Genomic DNA, 27,640 nt, shown 5'->3' with positions numbered 1-27,640 from the left:
TCGCAATCGACCCTCCTGTCCCTCCGTGCCCATACTCCAGACGGGGCTGGCACATCTGAGAGCATCCAGCTTTGTATATTTCTTACAGAGTCCCTAGCCTGGAAAGAGCTATGGATCTAGGCTGTCAAGAAGTGGTGGCCCAGCCCCAGAAGCCCTTCTCCCTTTGCATGTGTTCAACTTGCCATCTGCCAGGAGCCAGGAGGAGACTGGAAACAAGCTGCGGTGACTTCCCCCTTCATCTCCAGCAGCCCCTTCAGTTCCTCCAGCCCACTTACGGCTCATTGTCAATGCTGAGCTGCCTTGTTTGACTTTCTGATAAGAGATGGGGAGGCAGTAATGTTGCTTATTCGTATTATTTGCCCTAGACTTTGAGACTTCACAGGAACCCATGGCGCAGCCTAATGGCCTTCGACAGAAGCCTGGAATTTCCTGGAGCACACTTAGTGCCAAGCATTTACGTTCTCACTGGAAGGGAGCAAATGAGGCACAAGAGACAGCCAACAACTTAATTGTCCTTGGTGCCCAAGCCTGGCGGACTTCTGCAGCCTTCAGTTATTAATGTAATTGGAGCAGAAAAAAACTGATACAATTGTGCAAACAACCGTTATCAACCGGGTTTAAAAGAGACAAGGATGCGTAAGCGAGGGCAATAGGTCAAAGACAAAATTTAATACAGACGGCAAAGCAGCAAAGATAGTTGAGAATGCCAAACAGTATCACACATTTTCAAGGGACAAGAGTCACTATTCTTTTATGCATGACACAAATGGCTTGTTTCTGCCGTCCCAAATGACAGCATGTTGGTGCCCGTCTCTCATCTGCGACAGTGCCTAGGTTTTATTTTACAGAAACTGAGACAGTGGCATCTCGCCTAATCTTTTTTATCTGTTATTTGAGAGAATCTCACATTAGCAACTTGGATTTTGCAACATTCTGAAAGATGGGTATCTTGAAATTACCTAGGTAACTACCCGCAAGCACAATTCTGACATCGTTGGGCCTGAATTCTGGATGCAGAGGCTGGGGGCTGGTCAGCGAGGAACAATGGTCATTTGTGAAGGAGAGGACACTTGAGAGCTTGGTGTCTCTATAACGGGAGGCAAAACCATGTTCACCAATAAGGTTTCAACCCTTTATTTAGTGAAATGAAGTGTTAGGGAACACAGAGGGGGTTTTTAAGAGCTTACACGTCCATCAGAACCAGAGCCACGGTGTGGGAAGAGAACCGCAAGACATTTCCTCAAATACCTGTGGCTTTGTGTAAGTATGAATACATAACAAGGAACTCTGGTACTTTGCTCTAAAATTGTCTTACATTTTTAAAGAAAATCTGGTTGACTTACGATGGCTACATAAACCTGTGATTTATTAGACTTCTCAAATAGATCATTTCTCAAAACAGCTGAATACCAGTTAAGAGGAGGAAACAGTTGTATTTTTGCCTAGTAAATAACGTTGGTCATGCTGAGTATAGGCACATTTGCTTTCTAGATGTGCCCTTGAACATGTAGCATGTAATCTGTTCTTTATCTTAACAAAAGGGCAGCAATACATACACAATCTTAACACTACAAGGAACTTGTACTTTCTTAGAAGAGGTTGGCCTTCTTAGAAGAGGGAGGGAAAAGGGGCGCCTGAGTGGTTCAGCTGGTCGAGTGTCCAGCTTTGGCTCACAGGTCATGATCTCGAAGCCCCGGAGTTCAAGGCCCATGTCAGGCTCTGTGCTGACAGCTTGGAGCTTGGAGCCTGCTTCTGAGATGTGTCTCCCTCTCTCTCTGCCCCTCCCCCACTCACATTCTGTGTGTGTGTGTGTGTGTGTGTGTGTGTGTGTGTGTGTGTGTCTCTCTCTCTCTCTCTCTCTCTCTCAAAAATAAACATTAAAAGAAAAAAAGAAGAGGGAGGGAAAGGTTTTCAGTCTTATCACACAAAACATTTTAACAGATTTGATCTGATTCAAAATAGAAACACAGGAAAACTGCCTGACCTGTGATAGAATTGTGCCTGATTCATAAAAATTCCCATCTATCTCATCATTTTCCTTTTCCAATCTTTCATATACAAATGTAAAAATCCCTCAGGATAAGCAAGGGAAACTAATACTCAGAGAGTGTCTAAAATATGCCAGGCATTTTGTTGGGAACTTTGATACTTTGTTGCATTTAATTTCCACTGCAGCCCTGGGAGATGTGTGGTTAAGAACTGCCCCAGAGACCGCTTTATTATTCTGCTTCTGGTTGTATCAAAGATAAGGCACTCACTGCAATCCATTCATTTCCAATGTCTCTGTTACCAAAAGAAATAGAATTAAGTCATGGAAATTTTTTTCTCAGAGAATACGACTTTATCACTGATAATCCATTTGTATCTTGAGTGACCTTAAAACTAATATACTATTGTAAAATTGTAACTGAGAAAGAGAACTAAACAGTTTTTCTAGTCAAAATGCAAGTTCTTGTGTATCATAACTTCAATGACAGGTATTTGGAAGTAGATACATTCATAACAGACAGTAACAGACAATTGGGGAGCCTTAAACTCTTCCAACAGGTCTGGGTCTTTTTTTTTTTTAATTACATTTTCTCATATAATTGTATCATTTGAGCAAATCTTCTATCAGAATCCAACATTACGACTGTGAATTGCTGTAGACCTTTCGCGGTCATATTTTCTGTTAAATATGTGGTTTTGACTTGGGAAGAACGGATGAAAGAAGAATCTAGTAGGCTTGTGAAAATGATCACCAAATCCCTGAAGTATTTGTGCTCCTTCCTCATTTCTTAGGTCATTTTTATATAAGTGTATAAACATATGGGTGAGTACCCTAGCAACCACAAAGACCACGTCAGCAGGAAGATCCGACAGCATTCCACAGTTGTTAGTCTTCCCTTTCATGAATGTGGAAACAATAAGATTATTTCTAATGCAAATCTAACTCCATGTATGGGGGAGGGTAGCGGAAAACCCTAAGTAAAAACTCTATGGCTTTCATGGGATTTGATTCCTCTACAATTATCAGGGCAGAATTGGTTATGGATATTTCTGAATTGTCAAAATTGGAAAAAGCCCTCACCAAGGAAAAGAAACATGGGACATCTCCCAATTGAGGAGTTGACTGATAGATTTAGTCGATCTTCGGTAAAGCACTAAAATAACAGCTTTAACAGATCCTTTGTGAGGTATTTGGGTGGGTGGAGAATACTGGAAGTTAAAAGTCCCTCAAGATTCAAAGGAATACACCCCAGTTTGAGGCACTTCAGGTACTTTGTGCCCTGAGATAACAGGGAGATATTCGGGGAAAGGCCATCCTGCACCCCATACAGCTGCCCACGCGTAAGCCCGAAGGCTGGCTCCACTGAGGATTCTCACTAGAAAAAGTTAAATCATTTCGCTGTTCAGTATGTAATTCCATCTATACGAAAGATTCCATAGAAACTACATTTGCACATGGTCTTCATATTTTATTACAATTGCTACTTCAATAAACCTGATCTCCAAATGTCCAGGCCAGGAGTAAAATGTGTCAAACTAAACTGAATCGGAGTTTCTTCTCCATATGTGGACTGATGCTAAATTTTATCATAGACTATACGCATGCGATATCCCAATCACGCTTTGCTAATTGTACTTTCGATATCTGTTCAGTTCCATCGTCACAGATTCATTCATGAATATTTCCTGAATGCCCTACCTCGGCCAGGCACTGCCCTACTCACCAAAGCTACAGCAGTAAAGGGACAGAAAGGCCTAGATTCCCATGGGTCTTATATTCCTTTTGTGGAAAATGACGGCTTTACTATACTTTGGTTGAGGGTAAATTTTACATGGGAAGTTATAGGAAAGACACCAATTATATTTGGATGCATTTTTTTTTAAAAACCCTAAATATTTCTTGCTAGTTGGAAAGCTGTGACTTCGAATGACTCAGAACGGCACCAACAACACATTGCTTTTCTGTAATTGCACAGAATTCTACAGAGCAAAACACTAGATATCTCTCTCATTAATCACTTCTTTATTAAACACTGCAATGGTTGGGGCACTTGGGTGGCTCAGTCAGTTAAGTGTCAGACTTTGGCTCAGGTCGTGATCCCTGCATCCAGCTCTGTGCTGACAGCTCAGAACCTGGAGCCTGCATCAGATTCTGTGTTTCCCTCTCTCTCTGCCCCTCCCCTGCTCGCACTCTGTCTCACTCTGTCTCTCAAAAAGAAATTAGAAAAAAATTTTTTTAAACACTGTGATGATTAATTTTATGTGTCAACCTCGTTAGGCCAGAGTCCCCCGATATTTGGTCAAACATTCTAGATGTTGCTGTGAAGGAATTTTTTTAAAGGTGAGATTTAATGTTTAAATCATTAGACTGAGTAAAGCAGATTGCCTTCCAAAACGTGGGTGGGCCTCATTCAATCAGATGAAGGTCTTAATAGAACAAAGACCCAGGTTCCATGGAGAGGAGGGCATTCTCCCAGCAGACTCCCTTCAAACTCAGACTGCAGCATTATCCCTTCACTGGGTCTCCAGGCTGCTAGCCTTACAGATTTTGGACTTGCCAGCCTCCACAATCACCAATTCCTTAAATCTTCCTCTTTCTGTCAATGTCTGTCTCTGTCTCTCAATACATCCTACTAGTTCTGGAGAACCCGGATTAATACAAGCACCTACATCACTTTGAGAGATGATGAACCGCCATGCAATCCGGGGTTCAAGTCTCTAAAAACCCCGGAGTATAAACAAGAAGGAACAAAATGCAGGCACCTTGCCCATTTAGGAAGTACGTCCACATGCATATTCAATTTCGTGCAACCTCATTGTTATCGCCAGTTTACAAATAAGGAAATTTCAAAATTTCAAAATAAAAAAAGTACAGAGAAGAATGTAGTATCATCTACCCAATAACTAGATTTAACAGTAAATATCCAACATATTTGCTTCATCTTTTCCTGAAAAGTTTTCTATTATAGACATGTCATTTCATCTTTGAACACTTAGGATGTTCCTCTGAAAAATAAGGATATTTTTCCTACATAACTGTAGCAGTATTATCTCCAAACCTAATTCCCCTCTCATCAACAAATACGCAGCCAATATTCAAATTTTCCCAACCGCATCAAAATTGTCTTTGACAGCTGACTTATTCAAACCAAATTCTATTTGAGATTATGCTTTCCATTTGGTTGCTTAAAAAGAAATTAACCTTGTCTTTTAATCTGGAACAGTACTCCTCTGCTACTTTTAATCGTTTTTCTTTTAAAGTAATTTTTATTTATTTTGAGTGAGAGAGAGAGGGAGAGAGAGGGAGAGAGAAAACAAGCAGGGGAGGGGCAGAGAGAGAGAGAGAGAGACAGAATCCCAAGCCGGTTCTGCTCTGCCAGCACAGAGCCCAATGTGGGGCTCGAACTCACAAACTGTGATGAGATCATGACCTGGGCTGAAGTCAAGAGTCGGATGCTTGACCGATTGAGCCACCCAGGCGCCCCTGCTGCTCTGAATCTTGACATTGACTTGTTGAAGTGACCTGCTGTCCTATTTAGTCGCCCACTTTCTAGAATTCTGTTTTCTCAAGATGCTGTTTCACCGGCTCTTCTCTCTTGTATTTCCAGTAACCTGGAAATTAGATGTTAAAACATGGTTATATCCAGGTTAAATATGTCCTCGCTCCACTCTATCACCCTGATTTCTCTGTACAGAAATGTTGCCCATAATAATTATCCACTTAGGACTTTTTTGTTTGGGGAAGTTAAGGAAGCAGGAAATACCTTGTTAATGGGGACTTTGGGCACGCTCGAGCCGGTTTCAGTGCTCATATAGGTTCACATCAGAAGGGGCTTTCTACCTCTTTGCTGCACTATCTCCAAGGCTGGTCAACCTATTGGCTAGTGGAAGATACTCACGTCCTCATCAGCTTATTAAATAAAGGAGAATAAAGAGTGCTGTGGATCCACCAGGAAAAGGAACGTGGGTCCTTTTCCCAAACATTCACAGCGGTCTACTCAGTTGCGGGCTCAAGTTTGGCCCAGCCCCTTCAGTGGCCAACAGCTGCTTGGGGTAAAGAAGCACCTATGGCTACTGCGTAGTGTGGAGCCTGTATAGGGATTAAACTTGCAATCTGGCATGTTACAGCTACCCTCCAATCAGCTGAGTTGACCACGATCACAAAAGAATTTACTGAAAAGATACGATTTCTGGAATTTAAGGATTAGCCTTCCACATCTTTCTTTTCAGTTGTGCCTCTACCAATGTTCTCTTTTCTGTGGAGGTAAATTGTAATTGAACCTCTAAAGATGGAGGCAGCGTGAGATGAAAGATGTCCGTTCCAGGCTTAACTCAAGAGATTTTTGTTGTTGTTTTCAGATATGGGGGGTGGGGGCAGGGAAAGAAAATGGGTACTTTTTTTTTTTTTAATTTTTTTAATGTTTATTTATGTTTGACAAAGAGAGACAGAGCATAAGTAGGGGATGGGCAGAGAGAGAGGGAGGCACAGAATCCCAAGCAGGCTCCAGGCTCTGAGCTGTCAGCACAGAGCCCCACGCAGGGCTCGATCTCACGGACCGCGGGATCATGATCTGAGCCAAAGTCAGACGCTCAACCGACTGAGCCACCCAGGCGCCCCGATTGGGTACTTCTTAAGAACAGTTGCAAATTCCTTTTGACAATAACTGCTTAAAAGCATTCGATTTGAGGGTGCTGAGTTGACTTCAGTAAACAGCTGAGCTCCCGCTAAGCATAAGGCACTTTGTTAGGGGCTTTGTGGGGACTGCAAAAAATAATGCCAAGCTGCTTCATTGCACGAAGCACGTGTGAAGATGGACCAAGCGGATGTATGTATCGTGCCTACCACTGCCTGTGGCGTGCTCTAGGTGCGTGAGGTTCTTTACAGTGGCCTCACGTGTGTGGTGTCTTAGAGCTGAGAAAGCGGCTGCCAGGCACTTCTCTTCGCGTTTCATCTGGCCCTCAAAACAGAAGTTTGGAAAGTCACACCGAGGGAGGCCACACTCACCGGACAACGCATTAGCCAGGAGTGGCTCTGGTGGGGTGGCTCGTCATGAGGAGACAGAGAGAAGACACCTCATAGATCCAGAGTCCCCAGGGGTTCTGGGGGTGTGGTTCTCCCCCCCCCCCCACAACAGGGAGGTGGGTTAACATGATCCCTATTTTACAAAAGAAACAAAGTCCTTTGTATAAGCTATGTACCTGGCAGATAAGGAGCTTTTGGTAATGATATGTATTCTAAATAAGTGAGTAAAAGATCACACAGCTGATAGATAGCAGATGAAGTTAGGTCCCAGCTATTCTGGGAAACCCTACATTTCATATTTTCTGCATTTATTACATACGGGCAGAAGGGTAGGTTGCTCATTTGGTTTCAACAGCAGATAGCCCAGCCCCATTCCCTGATTTATAGGACTCCCAGGGAAAAAAACAAAACAAAACAAAAACCTTTAATTAGAGGCAAGACAAGCAACCTTGGGGACCTTCCAGGGAGTTTTCTCCTCCCTTGACTCAAGAACATACGCCACAAATGATTGATTCAATTCAGGTACAGCGAGTCTTGCACTTGAACCTTTACCAAAAAGAGCAATATCATTGTTCTTGAATTTTGTAAAAATGGAGAGTTTTACAAAACCATATCTTCGATGTCACCCCAGTGTTCCCAAAGATACAGATGCTTTTGAGAAGTGTGATTCAGTGTCTTTTCATTGCTGTCTTTTTAATCTACTTTGCGTTCTTCGTGGATTGCTGTAAACATGGCTGCCAGTTAGGGAAGGAGAAGGAGCTGGTCACATGACCCTGACTTGCTCTTGCAGCCAGTCCTCGGGCTTCTCAGCAGGGTCTTCAGGGATTGAGAACACAGCCCTTGGTTTGTCGCCCCCTTTCCTTTCAATACAAAGGTGTCTTCTATGGAAACAATCATACATTCTTATACATGAAATTTTGAAAATCTCTCTCAAGGTGCAGCCCTTGGATCTTTTAAAACTTTTTCATGGCTGTGTGATACATATTCTATTTGAGAAGAGGAAATTTGAAAATCTGAAAGAACCACTTGTTATTTAATGCAAATTTGTGAGATTAGCACATGCCTTCCCCACAAGCTTTAGGTGTGTCAGTGGCCTTCAAAGTGAGGCGTCTAGGAGAGCAGCATTGATCAGGATGCTACGTCAGAAATGGGAATTCTCAAGCTGACCCTAGACCTGCTAAATTGAGGTAGGGTACAGGAATCTGCTTTGAAAGGCCTTCTCATGTATTCCCAAGCAAATTACAGCTTGAGAACCACTGTTATAAGGATGATGCAACTTGCTCAGCAGACAGCTAAACTACCTAACCCAAGGGGGTCGACTGAATTCATGGTCATCTAGGGCACCTGGATGGATCATTGGGTTGGGCGTCTGGCTTCGGCTCAGGTCATGATCTCGCAGCTCGTGAGTTCGAGCCCTGTGTTGGGCTCTGTGCTGACAGCTTGGAGCCTGGAGCCTGCTTCAGATTCTGTGTCTCCCTCCCTCGTTGCCCCTCTCCTGCTTGTGCTCTGTCTCTCTCTCTCTCTCTCTCTCTCTCAAAAATGAACACTAAAAATTTTGAATTCATGGTCAACTAAAGCATGTCAGTTACATAATTTTCTCAATCTCATGCTTGTTGGAATCCGTTATGTTCTGAAATAAACATCTCTTTAGTCAACAAATACAATTTAAGTGAATATGCTCCAAAAGTTGTTCACGCATTCTTGTGCGAGTCCTCTGGACTAAGGCAGATGTGATAGCACGTTGGTGGCTGAGTGGCTGGCAGACGCAGGGCTGGACACAGAACACAACAAGTCCACGAGCGGCAATGATTGCTTCTTGGTTGCATGGCCAGACCTGCAGACGAGGTCCAGGTGCGTTGTTTCAGTAGACTCTTCATTACAGGCTGGGACTGGGAGTCAGTGGTCATGGATTAACTGAAATGTGTTTATCCAGAATCTGTGCATCCTGCTATACACGAGGTTTCCTGGGAGGAACATCTACAGATAGGCGAAGAACTCCGGCCCTCAGCGAATTCCATTAAGTCTCTTTAAATTAGCTTGCATGGAAATGTTTGTGTAAAATAAAAGCGAAAAAAATCACGCTAAAATAGTATATGAGTAAATGGGGCCATGTGCACTATTTAAATAGAGATTGAAAATTGGAAATGAGGGGCGCCTGGGTGGCGCAGTCGGTTAAGCGTCCGACTTCAGCCAGGTCACGATCTCGCGGTCCGTGAGTTCGAGCCCCGTGTCAGGCTCTGGGCTGATGGCTCGGAGCCTGGAGCCTGTTTCCGATTCTGTGTCTCCCTCTCTCTCTGCCCCTCCCCCGTTCATGCTGTGTCTCTCTCTGTCCAAAAATAAAAAAAAACGTTGAAAAAAAAAAATTAAAAAAAAAAAAAAGAAAATTGGAAATGACAATTCTTTGAGGTGCCTCAGTGGCTCAGCTGAACGTTGGACTTTTGACTTTGGCTCAGATCATAATCCCAGGGTTGTGGAGATTGAGCCCCGTGTCAGGCTTCATGCTGAACATGGAGACTATATAAATTTCTCTCTCCCTCGGCCCCTCTCTCTAGCTTGTGCTCTCTCTCTCGCTCTCTAAAAAAATTTTAAAAAGTTTTAATAAAAAGAATGACAATTATTAAAAATTCAACATTACGAGGTTCCTTGTTTCTTCAGCGTGGCCTGTGTACCTACTTTATAATGTTTAAGCCTACTCTAAAATAAAGTACCTCATTTGACAATAAATTATACTAAAAAAATAAAATAAAGCACCTCTTTTAAATTAATTAATTAGCTTCAGGCCCGTCCTCCATAATTTGGCAGATCACCTGGCCTTTGATCTCACAGCACTGTTTCGATCAACAAGTGAGATAGCTTATAAAGGGGTTTTGTAAGCCGCAAAATGCAAGGAAAAAGGCTTCTTTTATTGGGCACTTGGCGGTTCTGCACTCAGGCAGGCATAGTTATTAAATGTCCTTTAGGGGCGCCCGGGTGGCTCAGTCCGTTAAAGTGTCCGACTTCGGCTCAGGTCATGATCTCACGGTTCATGAGATCGAGCCCCGCGTTGGGCTCTGTGCTGACAGCTCGGAGCCTGGAGCCTGCTTCGGATTCTGTGTCTCCCTCTCTCTCTGCCCCTCCTCTGCTCTGTCTCTCTCTCTCAAAATTAAATAAAACATTAAAAATAATTTTAAAATATGTGACTCTGAGAAACTGTGTAACTTTGGTATAGCTACAGCTCTCTGTTGACCTCCGAGCTTGTAATCTTGGGGGAATCCGAAAGGTGGGTTATTTTCCACGTCTTGTTTGTCGGGAGAGGCAGGAAGACGTGATACTGCCCTTATGAACCAGGCAATGCTCTCCTGGAGGAGTGACCAATGCCAGTTGTACTCGAGGGCCTGGATAGTACAGCCAACAGGACCTTGGGCTACTTACGAAGGGTCTCCCAGCTTCACTTTCCTCCTCTGTAAAATGGGGGCAACCACATTGCCTCATTGACTGCTCTTTAATGTATAAGCCAGAGCACCGCTGCAGGGGCCTGCTTCACTTGTGACCTCTGAGCAAGCAGTTTGTTGGCCCAGGCTCTTCGAATTCACCCCAGCTGTTCCCAGCCCACCTTCTGCCACCTTCCATCAAAGCGCTTAATGTGCTTCATTACAATTGTTTTACTCTTCATCGTCCCTATACTGTGAGCTCCTTGAACACGTTTTTCCTACAGGACCCTATCACCGAGGCATACGGAAGGCACTGAGTATTTTTCTGAATGAGTGAATGACACTTACGTAGTAGCCGAGTGCTTGGACATCTGCCTCCATCTGAAGCCAGGACTTCCTGAGAATAAATTGAGATAAGGTGAGCTCTTGTGCTATTCGACCAGAAAAATGATGCTAAATCCTGTCCTGGAAGGGTAAGTGGGGTCCCGGGCATGCTGGTCGGGATTAGCATATGGTGTTTCAGAGCCTGGGTCCGGAGCCCTGCATAGAGCCAAGATGCAGCATCCTGGAGAGGTGACTTACAAAGCCATGGACACTAACCAGCGGGTCATCCGTCCAGAGGGAAGTCGGGAAGGAAGACTCCAGTGACGAGCCGAGGGGATGAAGACCGGGAACAGGGGAGACTGGGCCTTTCCCAGGCTCCTCTTTCATGCGGTGGGATCCATACAGCCTCCAGGGCAGCCCTGCTCCCTAAACGCGCTAAGTACATGTAACAGTCACGCAGTAGCTGCTGTTAGGTGCTCCATATGCTTTTCCAGTTGGATCAATGATCAGCGACTCTATCCATCACTAAGACGAATGGCATCCGAATATAGGACTATAGGTAATAAGAAACAACCTGTCTGACATGCCTAACCATTTGAATGCTTGATGAGGTCCTTTTTACTCAGCACCCCAGCTGCATTCCAAGGATTGACGGTGGTATCTTCCGCATTTCTAGGATGATGCAAAAGTCAAGTAATACGTCGACCTATAGCACAGATGTGGTCGGGCTTGTTACCTCTAGTTTTGCCATTTCCCATCCAGTTCCGGGTTTAATTCGCTCTCCCCTTGACCCAATCGAGGCCCATGGGAGCTTGGCATGTGCCCAGTTTTTCACCCCGGGACTTGAAAGCTCTAGAGTGTATCCTCCCAAGACCTCCTGATCCTGGACCACGTAAAGTGGTGTATTTGTCCCAGCTTGGCTCCCAATCCTGGGCCCTGGCCCACTGGCTGGGGCGGAGGGGGGAGGACATTAGATCTTTCAAAGAAATGCCTCTTTCCACTTCCTACTGGTGCACTAGGAAAATGCTTTATCTGCAAAGTCAAAGCACCTTGATCAATATTCTTTTCCCCCTTTACTTCTTCTGGAGAAACTTGTCCTCGCCCTGCCCATTGTAGTCAAATAAGCATGTATAACATGTACATTTTTAAATACAAAATACTTTTTACTTCAGTGCAATATACGTCACATGAAATACACCATTTTAAAGTATGCAACTCACTGGCATTAAGCAGATTCACATTGTTGTGCAACCATCACTACTATCCATCTCCAGAACTTTCTCATCTTCCCGAACTGAAAGTCTCTACCATGAAATACTAACTCCCCATTTCCCTCTCCCCCCCGCCCCCAGGCCCTGGCACCACCATTCTATTTTCTGACTCTGCTTCTAGGTCCCTCATATAAGTGGAATCGTACAGCGTTTGTTCTTCTGTGATTGGTTTATTTCACCTCGAACAGTGGCCTCAAGTTTCATCATGTTGTAGCCTGTGTCAGAATGTCCTTCCTTTTTTTTTTTTTTTTTTAATTTTTTTAAAACATTTTTGTTTGTTTTTGAAAGACAGAGAGAGAGCACAAGAAGGGGAGAGGTAGAGAGAGAGGGAGACACAGAATCCAGAAGCAGGCTCCAGGCTCCGAGCTGTCAGCACAGAGCCCGACGCGGGGCTCGAACCCATGAGCCATGAGATCATGACCTGAACCGAAGTCGGACGCTTAACTGACTGAGCCACCCAGATTGTGTGTGGGGCCAGGATATGAGGGTGTGGGTGTGTGTGTGTGTACCACATTTTGTTTGTCTATTCCTCCATCAGGGGACACTGGGGATGCTTCTACTTTTTGGCTATTGTGAATAATGCTACTATGAATATAGGTGTGCAAATATCTGTTTGAGTCTCTGCTTTCAATGCCTTTGGGTACTGCCAGATTCTATGGTAATTCTATGTTGAATTTGTTGAACTACCATACTTTTTTCCACAGCAGCTGCGCCAACAACGCCCGAGGGTTCTAGTTTCTCCACATCCTTGCCAATGCTTGTCCTTTTTTCTTTTTCTTTTTTTCAAATAATAACCATTCTAATGGGTATGAAGTGATATATCATGAGGTTTTGGCTTGTACTTCCCTAATACTTAGTGATAATGAGCATCTCTTCATGTGCTTGTTGGCCATTTGTATCTTTTGGGGGGAAAGTTCTATTCAAGTCCTTTGCCCATTAAATAGATAAAATAATGTTTACTGTAATTCGGGGGAACTCATTTCTTAGAGTTCTTAAATATATATAGAAAATATTTTCATCTTGTTACAGGCTAGTGTCCCTTATCAACCCATATTGATTTGGGACATAGTGAGGAAAAATCAAAAGAAACTGTAGGCAAGTCAAATTACATGCATGGAAATATGCATATTTCTTCTTTGCCTACATTTGGCCACCACGCTGAATACATATCATGGCAAAACACCAAATAACCCAATCTTAAAAACCATATTCAGCCAAAGCGGGGAGAGCTCCAAACTCACTCAAAGCTGAAACAGAAGCTGAATATCACCATCACAGATTAAACTTCTGAAGTATAAAAATCAGTGACATGTTATCAAAAATTTAATTAAGATTATAATTTTACCCTTCAATATTTTAGTAACCAATATTTTAAAGTTTGACACTTTAGCGTAGGAACAAAATTAGTCAATGTTGTCATCTGTGACAACTTTGTAGTCATTTCATTGCATATTCCTGAGACTAGACTGTCACCAGCGCATTGAACACATGGCGTCAATCTTTTATGCATGGCAGAACAGAATTCAGTTTTCAGTCCTGACTTTTCTCAAAGGAGCTGTGTACCCAGGAAAATGTCATAAATACATTATATCTTCAATTACCAAAAAATGGTTGTCACACCGCAGCAAACGTTTGGCAAGCTTTATATTTTAATGTTTAGTTTCTACGGGCTCAAATCTATAAAGAATTGTTTTCTTCTAAATGTTCTTACAGCATCTATTTTTAAGTTTATTAGAAGGAACAAAATGTATTTGGGATACCTAGTTTTTCTCTAATTCTTCTTTTCTACTGTTGACACATTTTAGTGTATCTATTTGGATCAAGGATAGTTTATCACGAAGTTATTGTATGTTGTTTTGGAATTTTTTTTTTCCTTGTGGAAATGAGGTGGCAAAGTTGACATTATGATTTTTATATCACTCTCAGAAGATACAAGGGATTTTCACACAGAACTTTTTTTTTTTAAAGACTCTGGCCTTGGGGCGCCTGGGTGGCTCAGTCGGTTAAGCGTCCGACTTCAGCTCAGGACATGATCTCGCGGTCCATGAGTTCGAGCCCCGCGTCGGGCTCTGTGCTGACCGCTCAGAGCCTGGAGCCTGTTTCGGATTCTGTGTCTCCTTCTCTCTCTGACCCTCCCCCGTTCATGTTCTGTCTCTCTCTGTCTCAAAAATAAATAAATGTTAAAAAAAAATTAAAAAAAAAAAGACTCTGGGCTTAAGGAGAAGTTTTTTTCAACGTTTTTTTTTTTTTTTTTTTTTTTAAATTTTTGGGACAGAGAGAGACATAGCATGAACGGGGGAGGGGCAGAGAGAGAGGGAGACACAGAATCAGAAACAGGCTCCAGGCTCTGAGCCATCAGCCCAGAGCCCGACGCGGGGCTCGAACTCACGGACCGCGAGATCGTGACCTGGCTGAAGTCGGACGCTTAACCGACTGCGCCACCCAGGCGCCCCAAGGAGAAGTTTTTAAAACCTAAATCAAATGCAGTTGTTACAGATTATTTTGATTAGTGATAGAATCGAGACAAACAATTCTGAAAATATTGGAATCATGATATAATCATTCTTCTATTACCTTATGTTAGTAATTAAATTTTTATAAAAAATTTTGGCTCCAAAATATATAACGTTCTTTCTAAAATTAACTCTCTAGGGGCTCCTGGGTGGCTCAGTTGGTTAAGCGTCCAACTTTGGCTCAGGTCATGATGTCACGGTTTGTGGGTTCCAGCTCTGCGTTCGGCTCTGTGCTCATAGCTCAGAAGCCTGGAGCTTACTTCGGATTGTGTGTCTCCCTCTCTCTCTGCCCCTCCCCCGCTCGCACTCTGTCTCTCTCTCTCTCTCTCTCTCTCTCTCCTCAAAAATAAAATAAACATTAAAAATTTTTTTAGGGGCGTCTGGGTGGCTCAGTCGGTTAAGCGTCCGACTTCAGCTCAGGTCATGATCTCGCGGTCTGTGAGTTCGAGCCCCGCATCGGGCTCTGTGCTGACCGCTCAGAGCCTGGAGCCTGTTTCGGATTCTTTGTGTGTCTCTCTCTCTGCCCCTCCCCTGTTCATGCTCTGTCTCTCTCTGTCTCAAAAATAAATAAACGTTAAAAAAAAATTTTTTTTTTAATTTTTTAAAAATAAACTCTCTAAAACACTGTCTTTATTTATTTTTAAAACACTTTCTTTTTTTTTTTATTTTAAAAAAAAATTTTTTTTTCAACGTTTTTTATTTATTTTGGGGACAGAGAGAGACAGAGCATGAACGGGGGAGGGGCAGAGAGAGAGGGAGACACAGAATCGGAAACAGGCTCCAGGCTCTGAGCCATCAGCCCAGAGCCCGACGCGGGGCTCGAACTCACGGACCGCGAGATCGTGACCTGGCTGAAGTCGGACGCTTAACCGACTGCGCCACCCAGGCGCCCCTAAAACACTTTCTTTTAGAGAAAAGATTTCACAATATTAATTAATATTGCAGCATTTACTCTGGCAATTATAAGTTTATGTAGCACTTTTGATTGGCAGAATTCGAACGTGGGAAGTCCGTAAGGAGATTTTCCTTCAAGTTATATTTAGAATGCTTAATTATATATGAAAGAGTATCTTCAGATAATAACAACACATCCATACCACAGTTATTCCGATTATCGACACTGTCACACTGATTAGATGCTTTGGGAAGCTGTGCGTGTACTTGATCATTGAGCAGCAGCCTCTCAGGGATTCTAGAAATGTCGCTCAGGAATCACTGGGTTGTTTGGCCTTCCAAAGGCTGAAAGCAAAGCTGAAGTTAAATAGCAGAGTTGGGCCGAGCACCAAGGCTCAAGCCAAGGGCCATTACATCCCTAATATATGCATTATTTATTTCTAAAATAGCTGAAAGATAGAAATGAGAGCTCTGTGAGCATGGGGATCTTAGTCCATCCTAAGTACCATTACTTTGGGGGGCTGTCGTTTCCAGGCTCTGAAGCAGTGACAGCTGAAAATAGAAAGCAATCAGAGGCCAAGTTTATTGGAATTCAGCTAGATCTACTAACGTTACTCCTTAGTCAGTAATTTTGGATGCTCAGAATGGATGATTCTTTAATAAGTTCTCTGTTAGGTTTACTTACTGAGTGCTTACCATCTGCCAGCCACTGTCTCTGCATTTTACAGGCACTAACTCCTCCAGTCCTCACAACGGCCCATGAGAACGGCACTTTTGTTTTATCATGGCCATTTCACAGACACGGAACCCAAATCAGGAGGAGGTGAGGCAGTTGTCGCAAATCCACAGACGTGGAGTGGCAGAGCCAGGATCCTGGAGCCTGGGCCCTACTGACCACCATGCTGCCTGGGTGTGTGTGAGTCACTGTGGAGATGGAGGGACCGTCCCGTGATTGGCTTCAGACGTCCTGTTCTCTCAAGTTCAGGCCTGGGGACTTTCACCAGTGCTTTAGGCACCAGGGGCTCAGAGGTGCAGGAAGGAGACTGAGAATCACAAACTGCAGCCTAGGAAAACAGGGTCGAAGACTTAACAGGGGAGAGAAGAAATGGAAGGATGAGAGAGAAAAGATAGGTGGGACTAAAGCAAAGGGTATATACTGGCTTCTTTAATTTGCCTGGGGAGAGGCAAAGCTTACCTTGCTCACAGAAGGACGCTTTGCTTGATAAAGCAAAATAATTACCACATAATCAAATTGACTTAGGTAAACATTTCCTCCTCCTCCTCCTCCTCTGACCCCTCTTCCTCCTCCTCCTCTCCCTGCCATTCCCCTCCCCAACCCCCTTCTCCTCCCCTTCATTTCTCCCTAAAGATGATAAAGAAAAATTCAGTGTTTGAAATTCTTTGAGTGCTGGATTAGATTTTGTCACACAGATTTTCTGGAAGATGACCATTTATTTCCTTAGTAATTATTTTTTTAAGATTTTATTTTTTTAAGCAATCTCTACACCCAGCATGGGGCTCGAACTTACAACCCCAAGATCAAGGGTCGTATGCTCTTCTGAGTCAACCAGCAGCCCCTAAATTTATCATCTTAACCATTTTGAAATGTACAACTTAGTAATATATTAGTTAAGTATATTCACACATATTAAGTATATTGAGTATATATTTAGTTAAGTATATTCACTTTGCATGCTTAATAAAACTTTATAAAATAAAAGTAAAACATGCAATCAGAAAAAAAATGCTCAGATCATAAGATACAGCATGAAAAATTATCGCAGAGTTCACACATGCGCAACCTTCACTCAAGTTAAGAGATGGAAGGCTTCTAACTCCCAGAAGCCCTGCTCAAGTCCTCTTTCTATCATATCCACCCATCTCCTCCCCCGCAACACCCCCCCCATTAACCTCTAAACTGACTTCTGACACCAAAGATTAGTTTTGCCTGTTTTTCAATTTCAAACAGATGGAATCATACAGAATGTATTCTTCAGCATCTGGCTTCTATCAGTTAATGCTACACCCGTGAGAGTCATTCATTTTGCAATATGTGACAGTTGCTCATTTATTTTTGCTGCTATATAATATTCCACGATATGAATAGACCACACTTTTAAGTATCCATCCTGAATGTTAAAGGACACTTGGATTTTTTTTTTTCCAGTTTGGAAGTTTTTACAAATAATGGTGTGCATAATGTGTACCTACCTTTTGGAGTGGAATTGCTGGATCATAGGTTCTGCCTGCGTTTGGCTTTAGTAAATATTGCCAAATATTTTCTAAAGTGGTTGAACTCATTTACATTCCCAAGGGCATTGTATGAAAGTTGTGTTGCTCTATGTGGTAGACAGAATAATGTTCCGCCTGCAAAGAGGTCCACATCCTACTTCCCAGAACCTGTGAATATGTTACCTTATGTGGCAAAAGGGACTTTGCAGTTGTGGTTAAATTAAAAATCTTGACAGAGAGGGATTATCCTGGATTATACAGGTGGGCCCAATGTCATCCCATGAGTCCTTAAATGTGGGAGAGAGAGGAAGAAGAGAGTCAGAGGGGATGTGACCATGGAGGGATGGTCAAAGCACAGTAATGTTGCTGGCTGTGAAGGTGAAGGTAAAGAGACAAGAGCCAAGAAACACGGAAGTTTCCAGAAGCTAAAAAAGGCAAGGAAACAAATTTGCCTCTAGAGCCTCTAGAAAGGAATGCAGCCCTGTTAAATGAAACCTTGATATAGCTCAGTGAGACTTGTGTCAGACCTCAGACCCACAGAACTGTAAGATAATAAATTTGAATTGCTTTAAGTCACTGCATTTACGGTAGTTTGTTAAAGCATCAATAGAAAATTAACAGACTCCACATCCTCAACAATATTTGGTATTATCTTTCAAGCTCTTCACTATTCTGGTGGGTGATTTTAATTTATATTTCCCTGACCAAAAAATTATATTAAGCGCTTTTTCATATGTTTCTTAGCCATGTGGATATACTCTTTTATGATGTCCATATCTATTGCCCATTTTCCCATTGATTGTCCTTTCCTTATTGATTTGTGTAGTTCCTTGTAAATCTTTCTTTGTTTCTCTTACTTTCTTTGTATATCTTTGTATTTATACTATCTTCTACTTTATAGCATGTGTTTTCCCTCTCCTAATAGTGTCTTTGGATAAGAGAACTTCTTTTTTTTTTTTTTAAGTTTATTTATTTTGAGGGAGAGAGTGCTGAAGGGGCAGGGGTGGGGACAGAGAGAGAGAGAGAGAGAGAGAGAGAGTCACAAGGCAGGCTCTGCACCATCAGCGAAGAGACCAATACAAGGTACTCATGAACCGTGAGATCATGACCTGGGCAGAAATCAAGAGTTGGAAGCTTAACCAACTGAGCCACCCAGGCACCCCCACCCCCTCCTTTATTTTAAATGGATAATAGAACTTCTAAGAGAATCCAATTTATCTTTTGCTCTCATGGTCAATGTGATTGGGCCTGTTTAAGTAATCATCCCCTATCCCAAGGCCAAAAAGATAGTTTTTTGAGATCTTTTCAAGCTTTATTGTTTTACCTTTCATATTTGTATCTCAGTCCCTCTGGAATTGGTTTTTGTGTATATAGTGAGGTAGGGGTCAAGCTGCATTTTTTTTGCCCCCACATGACCCCCCCATTGACTCTGCATCAGCTTTCCATTACAACCCCACAGTGTTACTTTTGTCCTTCTCTTACTACTCGCCATTGCTGCTGCTGTCATAAATCAGGCATCCAGACATGTGTGGAGCTGTGTTTGGACTCTTTATTTTATTGGTCTATTTGTTATGTCCACCCAACACTACACATGCTTCATTTTTGTAGCTTTAATATACGTCTGGATATACAGTGAAGGAGGTTTCTCTCCTTTCATTGTTATCCTTCAAAATTATTGGCTATTCTCATCTTGGCCCTTTGCATTTCCACATAGACATTATAAATCAGACTGTTGATACACATGTGCACACACACACACTACTCAGATTTTGATTGGGAATGAATTGAATCTAATGTAATTGACATCTTTACAAAATTGAGTTTTCTAATCCATGGCCTTAATGTAGCCTTACATTTTACTTAATAACTTAATAGATTTCCCTTAATAATGTTTTTCTAGTTTTGTATGTAATAGTCCTGCATCTCTTTCATTAGATTCATTTCTAAGATCTGACTTTTTTTTTTTTTTTTTTGACAGAGAGAGAGCAAGCCTGCGTGAGCTGGGGAGGGACAGAGGGAGAAGGAGGGAATCCCAAGCAGGTTCCGCGCTGGGTATGGAGCCTGATCTCACAACCTTTAGATCATGACCTGAACCGAAATCAAGTGATGGACACTTAACTGACTGAGCCACCCAGGTGTCCCTAAGATTTGACTTTTTAAATGCTGTTGTAAATGGTACTAAAATTTTAAATTCTATATATAATTATTGGGCACTGACACATGTAGAATAGACCTTGTGTCCAGTGACTTTGCTAAATTTACTTCTTAATAGTTTATTTGTGGATTCTTATATTTTCCACATATATGATCACATCATTTATCAATAATGACAGTTTTACTTTGGAAGAGGCACATTTTATGTAGAAGAACGTGGAGAAATTGGAACTCTCATACATTACTGATGAGAATATAAAATGGTGTGGCTGCTTTGGACAGCAGCTGGCAATTCAAGATACTAAAGAGAGAGTTATCATGTGATCCAGCAATTCCAGTCCTAGGTATATATCCAAATGAACTGAAATCATAAATCTACACAAAAACTTGTACATAAATGTTTATAGCAGCATTACTCATAATAGCTAAAAGGTAGAAATAACCCAATGTCCATCAACTAATGAGTGGACAAATAAAATTGTATATCTCTATAATAAGGTATTATTCATTCATAAAAAAGGATGGAATACTGATATATGCTACAACATAGATGAAACTTGAAAACATTATGCTCAGTGAAAGAAGCCAGTCACAAAAGACCACATATCTTATGAATCCATTTATATAGAACATCCAGAACAGGTAAATCCATCCAGACGGAAATAGATTAGTGCTTTCCTAGGGCGGGGTAGGTGGGGGGAGTAATAGAGAGTGACTATTAATGGGTATGTTTCTTTTGAGGGTGACAAGTTCTCAAACTAGATGTGGTGATGGTAGTACAACTCTATGAATATTCTCAAAACAATTGAACTGTACGCTTTCATGGGCCAATTTTATAGTATGTAATTTATACTTTGATAAAGGTGTTTAAAATTTTTTATGTAGGATCTTGAAAGCTTAAAAAAGGAGGTAAAAGGGGATACCTGGGTGGCTCAGTTGGTTGAGTGTCCAACTTCGGCTCAGGTCATGATCTCACAGTCCGTGGGTTCGGGCCCCGCGTCGGGCTCTGTGCTGACAGCTCAGAACCTGGAGCCTGCTTCAGATTCTGTGTCTCCCTTTCTCTCTGCCCCTCCCCACTCATGCTCTCTCTCTCTCTCTCTCTCTCTCTCTCTCAAAAATAAATAAACATTAACAAAATTTTTTTAAAAAGTAGTAAACATATACTAATGTTCTGTAGTGTAATATCTGAATTGGGAGATTTTCGGCAATTCTCATTTTTTCTTTCTATTGTTTTGGATTTTTATACATGTATTTTTATAAGCGGAAAAATCAAAAAGAAGAAATGTCACAAAGAGATTTAATCTCTCCCTCCCCCTCTCTTCCCAACAGCAACAACAAAAACAAACAAAAAAGAAACAAACAAGAACATAGTTCGAAGGAGAAATGACTTGGCACCTGAGTTCAAGACTGTCTTAACCCAGGTTAACTTGGCTTAAAACAGTAGAGTTAAATGGTGGTAAATGGTAGCTAATGAAGCAAAGGGCATTTGGTATAAAGACTATATATATATTTTTTTAAATTTTTTTTTAACGTTTTATTTATTTTTGAGACAGGGAGAGACAGAGCATGAACAGGGGAGGGTCAGAGAGAGGGAGACACAGAATCCGAAACAGGCTCCAGGCTCTGAGCTGTCAGCACAGAGCCCGACGCGGGGCTTGAACTCACGGGTGGCGAGATCATGACCTGAGCCGAAGTCGGCCGCTTAACCGACCGAGCCACCCAGGCGCCCCTATATAGTTTTTTTAATTGAGGTAATTGATATACAATATTATATCAGTTTCAGGTGTACAACACAGTGATCAGACATTTGTACACATTGCAAACTGATTGCCACAACAAGTCTAGTTACTGGGAAGACACTGCGAAATATTAGAAAGAAAATTTTTGCATCCTTGGTCAGAGTAAATTGAAAAAGCCTAGTTAGAAAGTTGCTACTATGGTTGTGAAGCGGTTAATACTTTGGTCAGGATGGTATGTGAGAAAAGAGTGAAAAGGTGATCTTAGTTTCAGTGCTTAAACCAGCAGGGAATAGTGATGGCCTAGTTGGCAAGACTGTACACGGAAAAGGACGGAGGCTTCCCTGATGCCAGAGAAATTGGCTGAGGAACAGTTTTGATGGAAAAGTCATGAGCATGATGATATATAGAAAATGCTGTTAGAATGGGGATTCCAATGTTTGAATTCTAGCTCCATTTGTGATCTGACTTTTGACAAATTACCTAACCTCTTTGAGCTTTGGTTTCTATTATTTTAAAAATGGTAATATCAATACCTACTTCATTAGATTGTTTTAAGGATTAAATCAGGAAGTACATAAAAACACTCAGCATCAGGGCGCCGGGGTGGCTCAGTCGGTTAAGCGACTGACTCTTGATCTCAGCTCAGGTCATGATCTCATGGTTCCTGAGATAGAGCCCTGAGTTGGGCTTTATGCTGGCACCAAGCCTGCTTGGGATTCTCCCTCTCTCTCTGCCTCTCACTTACAAAATAAATAAATAAACTTCAAGAAAAAAAAAAAAGAAGCACTCAGTGTAATGCCTGACACGAATATCTCAAAAATGTTTCCAAATGTACTATATTACCACTGGAAGGTACATAGTACCTCCCTGTACGTTCTTTGCCACTTCCTGTAAATCTGTAATTATTTCAAAATCAAAAGTTAAAAAATGTATTAGCTATCATGTGCATAAATTGTATTGTGGCATTGTGCTAATTTTTTAATTTATTTTTTATCAGATGAAGGAATCAAAGACCAGGAACACAAGCAATTTGGTTACAAAGAATTACACAGAAGTGAAATGAGAATGGAAGCAATTTCTTCTGAACCCTAGAACCACGGGGCAGCATTACCATGAAGTGACCTTAGAATCAGGGTATGGTTTAATCGCTGAGTTCATCTGGGTTTCAATATGTGGTTTACCTATGTTCTCTTCCCGGTTCCACTTGACTCATCCATCCAGATTTAAAATAATAAACATTTCGTCAGCACCCCATACTGTATGGGGGTAGGCTCTTCCCCCTTGCTTTGAATTGCAACTAACGTTTTCTGCGTTTTAAGAGAAAGGCACAGAGAAAATTAACACTGCTGTTTTAATGGATTTATTGCTTGTCACTTTCACCTCTTAGTTTTGACAATAAAGTTAAACTTTGTGAAACAAACCGTAGAGGGTGCCGTACCATACCGCAGCTGGAATAACTACAACACTGTCAGTGGAGAATCCTTTTGGATCTGCTAATGTGGAAAACAGCAGAGCACCTCAGGTGGTGGATAAGAAACAGGGGGTTTGTTTTCCTTTATACTTGGTTTACAGTGGTGGTTCTAACAGGATGCTCTATTCTGCTCAGAACAAGCCGATGGTAAGAAACTTGCAGAAGAGGCTGACTGTGGGACAGAGCTTACGTTCTGCCGCATTCTACAGGCAGCCTTCAACTCTTATAAACAGACAAAGAATGGCCTGAACAGGGGTGACTTGGATGGGGCTCAGTTCTGTAGCTATTTTCCCCTCTATTCTTTCTTTCTTTTTTAGGATGGTCTGAGAAAACATCTTTAGCTGATGTGAGTAAAAAGACAGCCAATGTCTTTGAAAGACAAAACCAAACTATGAAAGATCTAGGAAAGGCTAAGATTTCACCTTTTGGAATGTCACCTTGACACGGAGCTTTAAAGGGGGCCAGGAGAGGCAAGGAAAAAAAAGAAAAATTTTACACAAATACTCACCTTCATACAACTTACCAAAATACGGAAAGAAGGCTTTTGGTAGGAGACTGGCAATTATTTTTTTGAAAGTGGAAAATGTTTGTGCTTTTTACTTGGGAATGGCAGTCTGTAGAGGGACATCTCACCAACCTGGCTCCAAAAAACACAGAGATGAATAAAAATGAATGTTAAAAATCTGTTTAAAAAGCACATTCTCGTATTTTTCCACTTTCAGATTTTTTTATTATTCAAAACAATAACTGATAGATCTGCCTTTTCTCTATTTTCAGCTTCAAGAATGACCACAGAAGTGATAATTCCAAAGAAAAAAGTAAACAGTTTGATTACCAATACAAAAATTAATAAATGGAATAGCATTAAGCAATGCCAGGTAGGTTTTTTTTAATGTTTTTTAGATGTTTATTTATTTTTGAGAGAGAGAGAGAGACAGAGTATGAGTGGGAGAGGGACAGAGAGAGAGGGAGACGCAGAATCCAAAGCAGGCTCCAGGCTCTGAGTGTCAGCACAGAGCCTGATGCGGGGCTCGAATTCACCAACTGCTAGATAATGACCTGAGCCAAAGTCGGACGCTTAACAGACAGCCACTCGGGTGCCCCAGATAGGGTTTTTTTATTGGCAATCTTTTCCCCATGAAATTTATTGTTTGGTTTTGAAGAGTCAAATACATCACTTTCCAAGGCTTCTTGGCAACTCATGGAAGTTTTCACTAGCATTTGAAAGAAGACTTACTCTGAAAAATTCAGGCCTTCGTAGCCACATAGTTGGATAATACTTTTTAACAAATTGACTTGTGGGGTGCCTGGCTGGCTCAGTCAGGGGAACACATGGCTCTTGACCTCGGGGTTGTGAGTTCTAGACCCATGTTGGGTATAGAGATTACATAAAATAAATAAATAAAATTGACTTGTGACAATTCCCTCTATTTTACAGATTTCAGTGGCAAAACAGATTCAGAATTTATACCCTGTGTTGTGCTCTGACCACTAAACAACATACAGCTTCCAGAAACCACAGACTGCATTATAGCTGACATCGGGGTAAGGGTATAGAGAAAAATGAGTGCTATTCTTTGTTTAAATATCATTTTTTATAAGGAGGGAACAGAGTGAATTTTATAAATGCTGGTTTAAAAACCATTGAACTTTAAGAAAGGAGAGAAAAATCAAATGTAAAAAACATGTACTTGTGCTGAACTGTGAATAAGAAAATCTTCACTGAAATGTCCAAAGACGATAGTGCCTGAAAGGACCTGTAGTAACACGTAAAGCAGGTAGGATTATAAATGCATAGTTCTTGAAGAACACCAACATTACACAGACCCTCCTCCTTTGCTGCCTTCCCAGAGGATAGTGAGATAAAGCTTACGGAGGCCTAGCTACCAAAGGCAGAGTTTGTCTTTTCATATCCCAGGCTAGCAATTGGTACACAATCCCGATCTTATCACCATCCCTGAGAATTATAAATCTAACTTCTGGGTAGATTGTCCAGATAGCTTTCTTCATCTTTGTATACCCAGTGGCTTAAGTATAGCTGGCACTCTGTAGATTTTGTGGTGTTACAAGATCACCAGTTAGTGCAAAGAGTAAAATCCTCTCCTCCTCCTTTCTATCCAGAAATTGCTAAAATGGTAAGTGTCAACAAGAGTAATATCCATAAGCAGGGCAGGACTGTCATGGACTGAGTCAATTGGGACTGGTTTCTGTTGATAGTTTGGGAATTACTGTCATTTGGAGAATTAGTGTCAGCTGAACTCACATAAGGGCATTCTGCAAGGGAAAGAAAGAAATAGGTTATGAGTTTGGCCTTCAGTTTTAATGATTCTACACATGAGAAAATTAGATTGTCTGATTTTTGTTGCTTTTAGAAATGTAACACACGATGTGTTCCATCTTGTAATACCTGAGAGGCAAGTTTTTGGAATAGCTCTGTAGAACCGTTTATTACACAGAATTATGGATTTCAGAGAATCGATCTGATCCTTAGTCTGATTCTCAGTGGCATTACATACCAATACAATGGGATAGGATGCCCACGGGCCTGCATTGAAAAGTCTCCATAAGACTTTTGACTCCTCCAAACTTATTTATAGCTTACTGTTGATTGGAAGCCTTACCCATAACATAGTTTACTCGTATATAATATGTATTATATACTGCATGCTTACAATAATATCTTTTTCTTTTTCTGGTATTTCTAGGCTATGCTGTTTGAGTTTTCTCAAATCGTTGCAAATCTCCAAAAATTTTTCCAATATAATTTTTTTAAAAATTCTACATACGGCTCAAATCTGTGGAGTTTAAGTGTCAACTTCATAGTGTCCTTGGTTAAAGACGACGTTGTGGAAAGGCACACGCTGACAAGAGAAATTTCCTCTCCTCTCCAAGAAACCAGACCTGCCAATATGATATCAATTAAACAATCGGGTGTTTTGCTCTCCACTTCTGGAGATTACCAGTTTGGAGGTCTTAGGTGGGGTAGGAGATAGATTTAGAGTCTTGAAGATAGGGCAGTGTGAAACGGAGTCAGAAAACCTGGATTCAGCCTCCACTTTGCACTTGAGCTAATCAATTAACACACGTTTAAAAAAAATCGGGAATAATAAAACTTGTAATAGTGATTTCAGGCATACAACTCAAGTGCTAGCAAGATTATTTAAGCTAAAGAAAGAAAAGCTAATCATAGGCCCCCTTCATCGAGCATCTCCTAGATAGGAAGTACTCTCTGGGTTCCTTACATTTTTTACTAATCCCAAAATTCCTGGGGCAGGCATCATCCTTCATGTACAGACGGGTTACACACCTAAGTTAAACGGCAGAATGGAGATCTGAACCCAGGCCTGCCTGCGCTCCTGCTGGAGCATTTCCCGCTTTGTCAGCGAAGGATGGGCAGGACACGGGGGCAACAACCTGTGCTTCAGCCTTAACCACGCCTGGGTGGGAAAGCGGGCTGCACCACGATGACTTTGTCACTCAACCACCGTGCAGCCGGGCCCCGGGCTTTGTTAGCAGCCACTTCGCGAGGGCCCCCTGCGCGCGGGGAGGCGGCGCTTCCTCCACCCGGAGGGTGGGACCCTCGGCCTCAGCCGGGCCTCGGATCGCCGACGACGTACGTGCAGCCCTGGGGAGGGGGCGCGGGGCGGCGAACGGCGCTCCCGCGAAGAAGGGCAGAGGCCGACGAGGCGGTGGGCGAGGCCGGTGACCCAATAAAGCGGGCCGGGCCGCGGGAGGCCCCGCCCGGGCCCGGTTCCGGGCACACGCCGCAGGGTCCCGGGCCAGCGGCAGCTTGCGCGCCCCCGTCGCAGCGCTCGGCGTGAGGGCGCCTCTGGCCGTGGGTGTGAGCGCGCCGCCGGGCCGGGCCGGGAGCGAGGGAGGCGGGGGGAGGGAGCGCCGGCCGCCCCGGAGCCGCGCGGAGCGGCCGGGCAAGGCGGGGCGAGGCCCGGGGCCCGCGGCGCCCGCCCGCCCCCGGCGTCCGGGAGCCGCTCGGCCCGCGGCCCAGGCCCGGGCCCTCGGCCCGCCCCGCGCGCGCGCGCGCGCGCGCCCCCGCCGGCCCGTCCCTCCTCCTCGCCGCCACTCCCGCGCGCGCTCCCCGGCTCCCCGGCTCGCGCCGCTCCATGTAGCCCCGGATCCCCGGGAGACCGAGGAGGAGGGGGCGACCACAAGATGGCGGGTACGTGGCCCCCTGTCCTCCGGGCGGCGGCGGCGGCGCCTCCTCCTCCCCGCGCCCGCCCGCCGCCACCGCCGCCCGTAGTCACGGCCGGCGCGGGGTCCCGGCGCGGGGAGGCGCCGCGGGGTCGGGAGGGCGGGCGGCGGGGCGGCGCGCCGGGTCCCGGGGGCGCTGACCGGGCCTTTCTTCTCTCCTTTCGGCTCAGACCTCTCGCTGCTCCAGGAGGACCTGCAGGAGGACGCGGACGGATGTGAGTGCTCCCGCCTCGCTGTCGCGGCGGCGGCGGCCGGCGGGGAGCGGCCGGGAAGGAAGGGCGGGCGGCGGCGGCGGCGGCGGCGGCCTGGGCCCGGCCGGCGGGGACGGGGCTCGGTGAGGCGTGGCCCTGGGCTGGCCGGGGCCGCGAGCTTGAGGGAGCATTGCCCTTCGAGGAGGGAACGGCGCGCCGGGTC

General features: G+C 43.4%; 1 protein-coding gene and 2 long non-coding RNA genes across 10 annotated transcripts in view; 2 read left to right on the top strand and 1 right to left on the bottom strand.

Moving 5' to 3' along the window:
- Positions 1-919: 919 nt before the first annotated feature.
- On the top strand, positions 920-25,966 carry LOC131490393 (uncharacterized). Of its 6 annotated transcripts, XR_009251073.1 has the most exons (8): positions 920-1,260; positions 16,153-16,247; positions 21,140-21,231; positions 22,547-22,683; positions 23,338-23,567; positions 23,798-23,898; positions 24,459-24,565; positions 25,726-25,966. It is a non-coding gene; the product is annotated as an uncharacterized LOC131490393 (long non-coding RNA). The 6 variants fall into 6 exon arrangements; XR_009251077.1 differs by lacking the exon at positions 16,153-16,247 and having other exon boundaries at positions 925-1,260; XR_009251072.1 differs by lacking the exons at positions 16,153-16,247; positions 21,140-21,231 and having other exon boundaries at positions 933-1,260.
- Positions 5,169-27,640, bottom strand: LOC131490394 (uncharacterized). Its single transcript, XR_009251078.1, has 4 exons — positions 27,368-27,640; positions 23,529-25,294; positions 10,771-10,819; positions 5,169-5,601 (listed from the first exon to the last, which is right to left on the bottom strand). It is a non-coding gene; the product is annotated as an uncharacterized LOC131490394 (long non-coding RNA).
- Positions 26,588-27,640, top strand: part of PPP4R1 (protein phosphatase 4 regulatory subunit 1) — a 66,299-nt gene continuing 65,246 nt past the window's right edge. For 2 of the 3 annotated variants that reach the window (XM_058692703.1, XM_058692702.1), the window contains exons 1-2: positions 27,066-27,194; positions 27,397-27,441. In XM_058692703.1, the coding sequence (XP_058548686.1) occupies positions 27,188-27,194; positions 27,397-27,441 (52 nt within the window). In that variant the 5' untranslated portion in view covers positions 27,066-27,187. Of the gene's footprint in view, positions 26,634-27,065; positions 27,195-27,396; positions 27,442-27,640 lie in introns of those variants that run through there. The other variant, XM_058692704.1, reaches the window with a different exon arrangement.

The sequence above is a fragment of the Neofelis nebulosa genome, chromosome 11 (genome assembly GCF_028018385.1).
Source record: "Neofelis nebulosa isolate mNeoNeb1 chromosome 11, mNeoNeb1.pri, whole genome shotgun sequence".
Taxonomy (NCBI): domain Eukaryota; kingdom Metazoa; phylum Chordata; class Mammalia; order Carnivora; family Felidae; genus Neofelis; species Neofelis nebulosa.
Note: the sequence above shows the minus strand (reverse complement) of the source record. Positions and strands in the feature narration are given on the sequence as shown.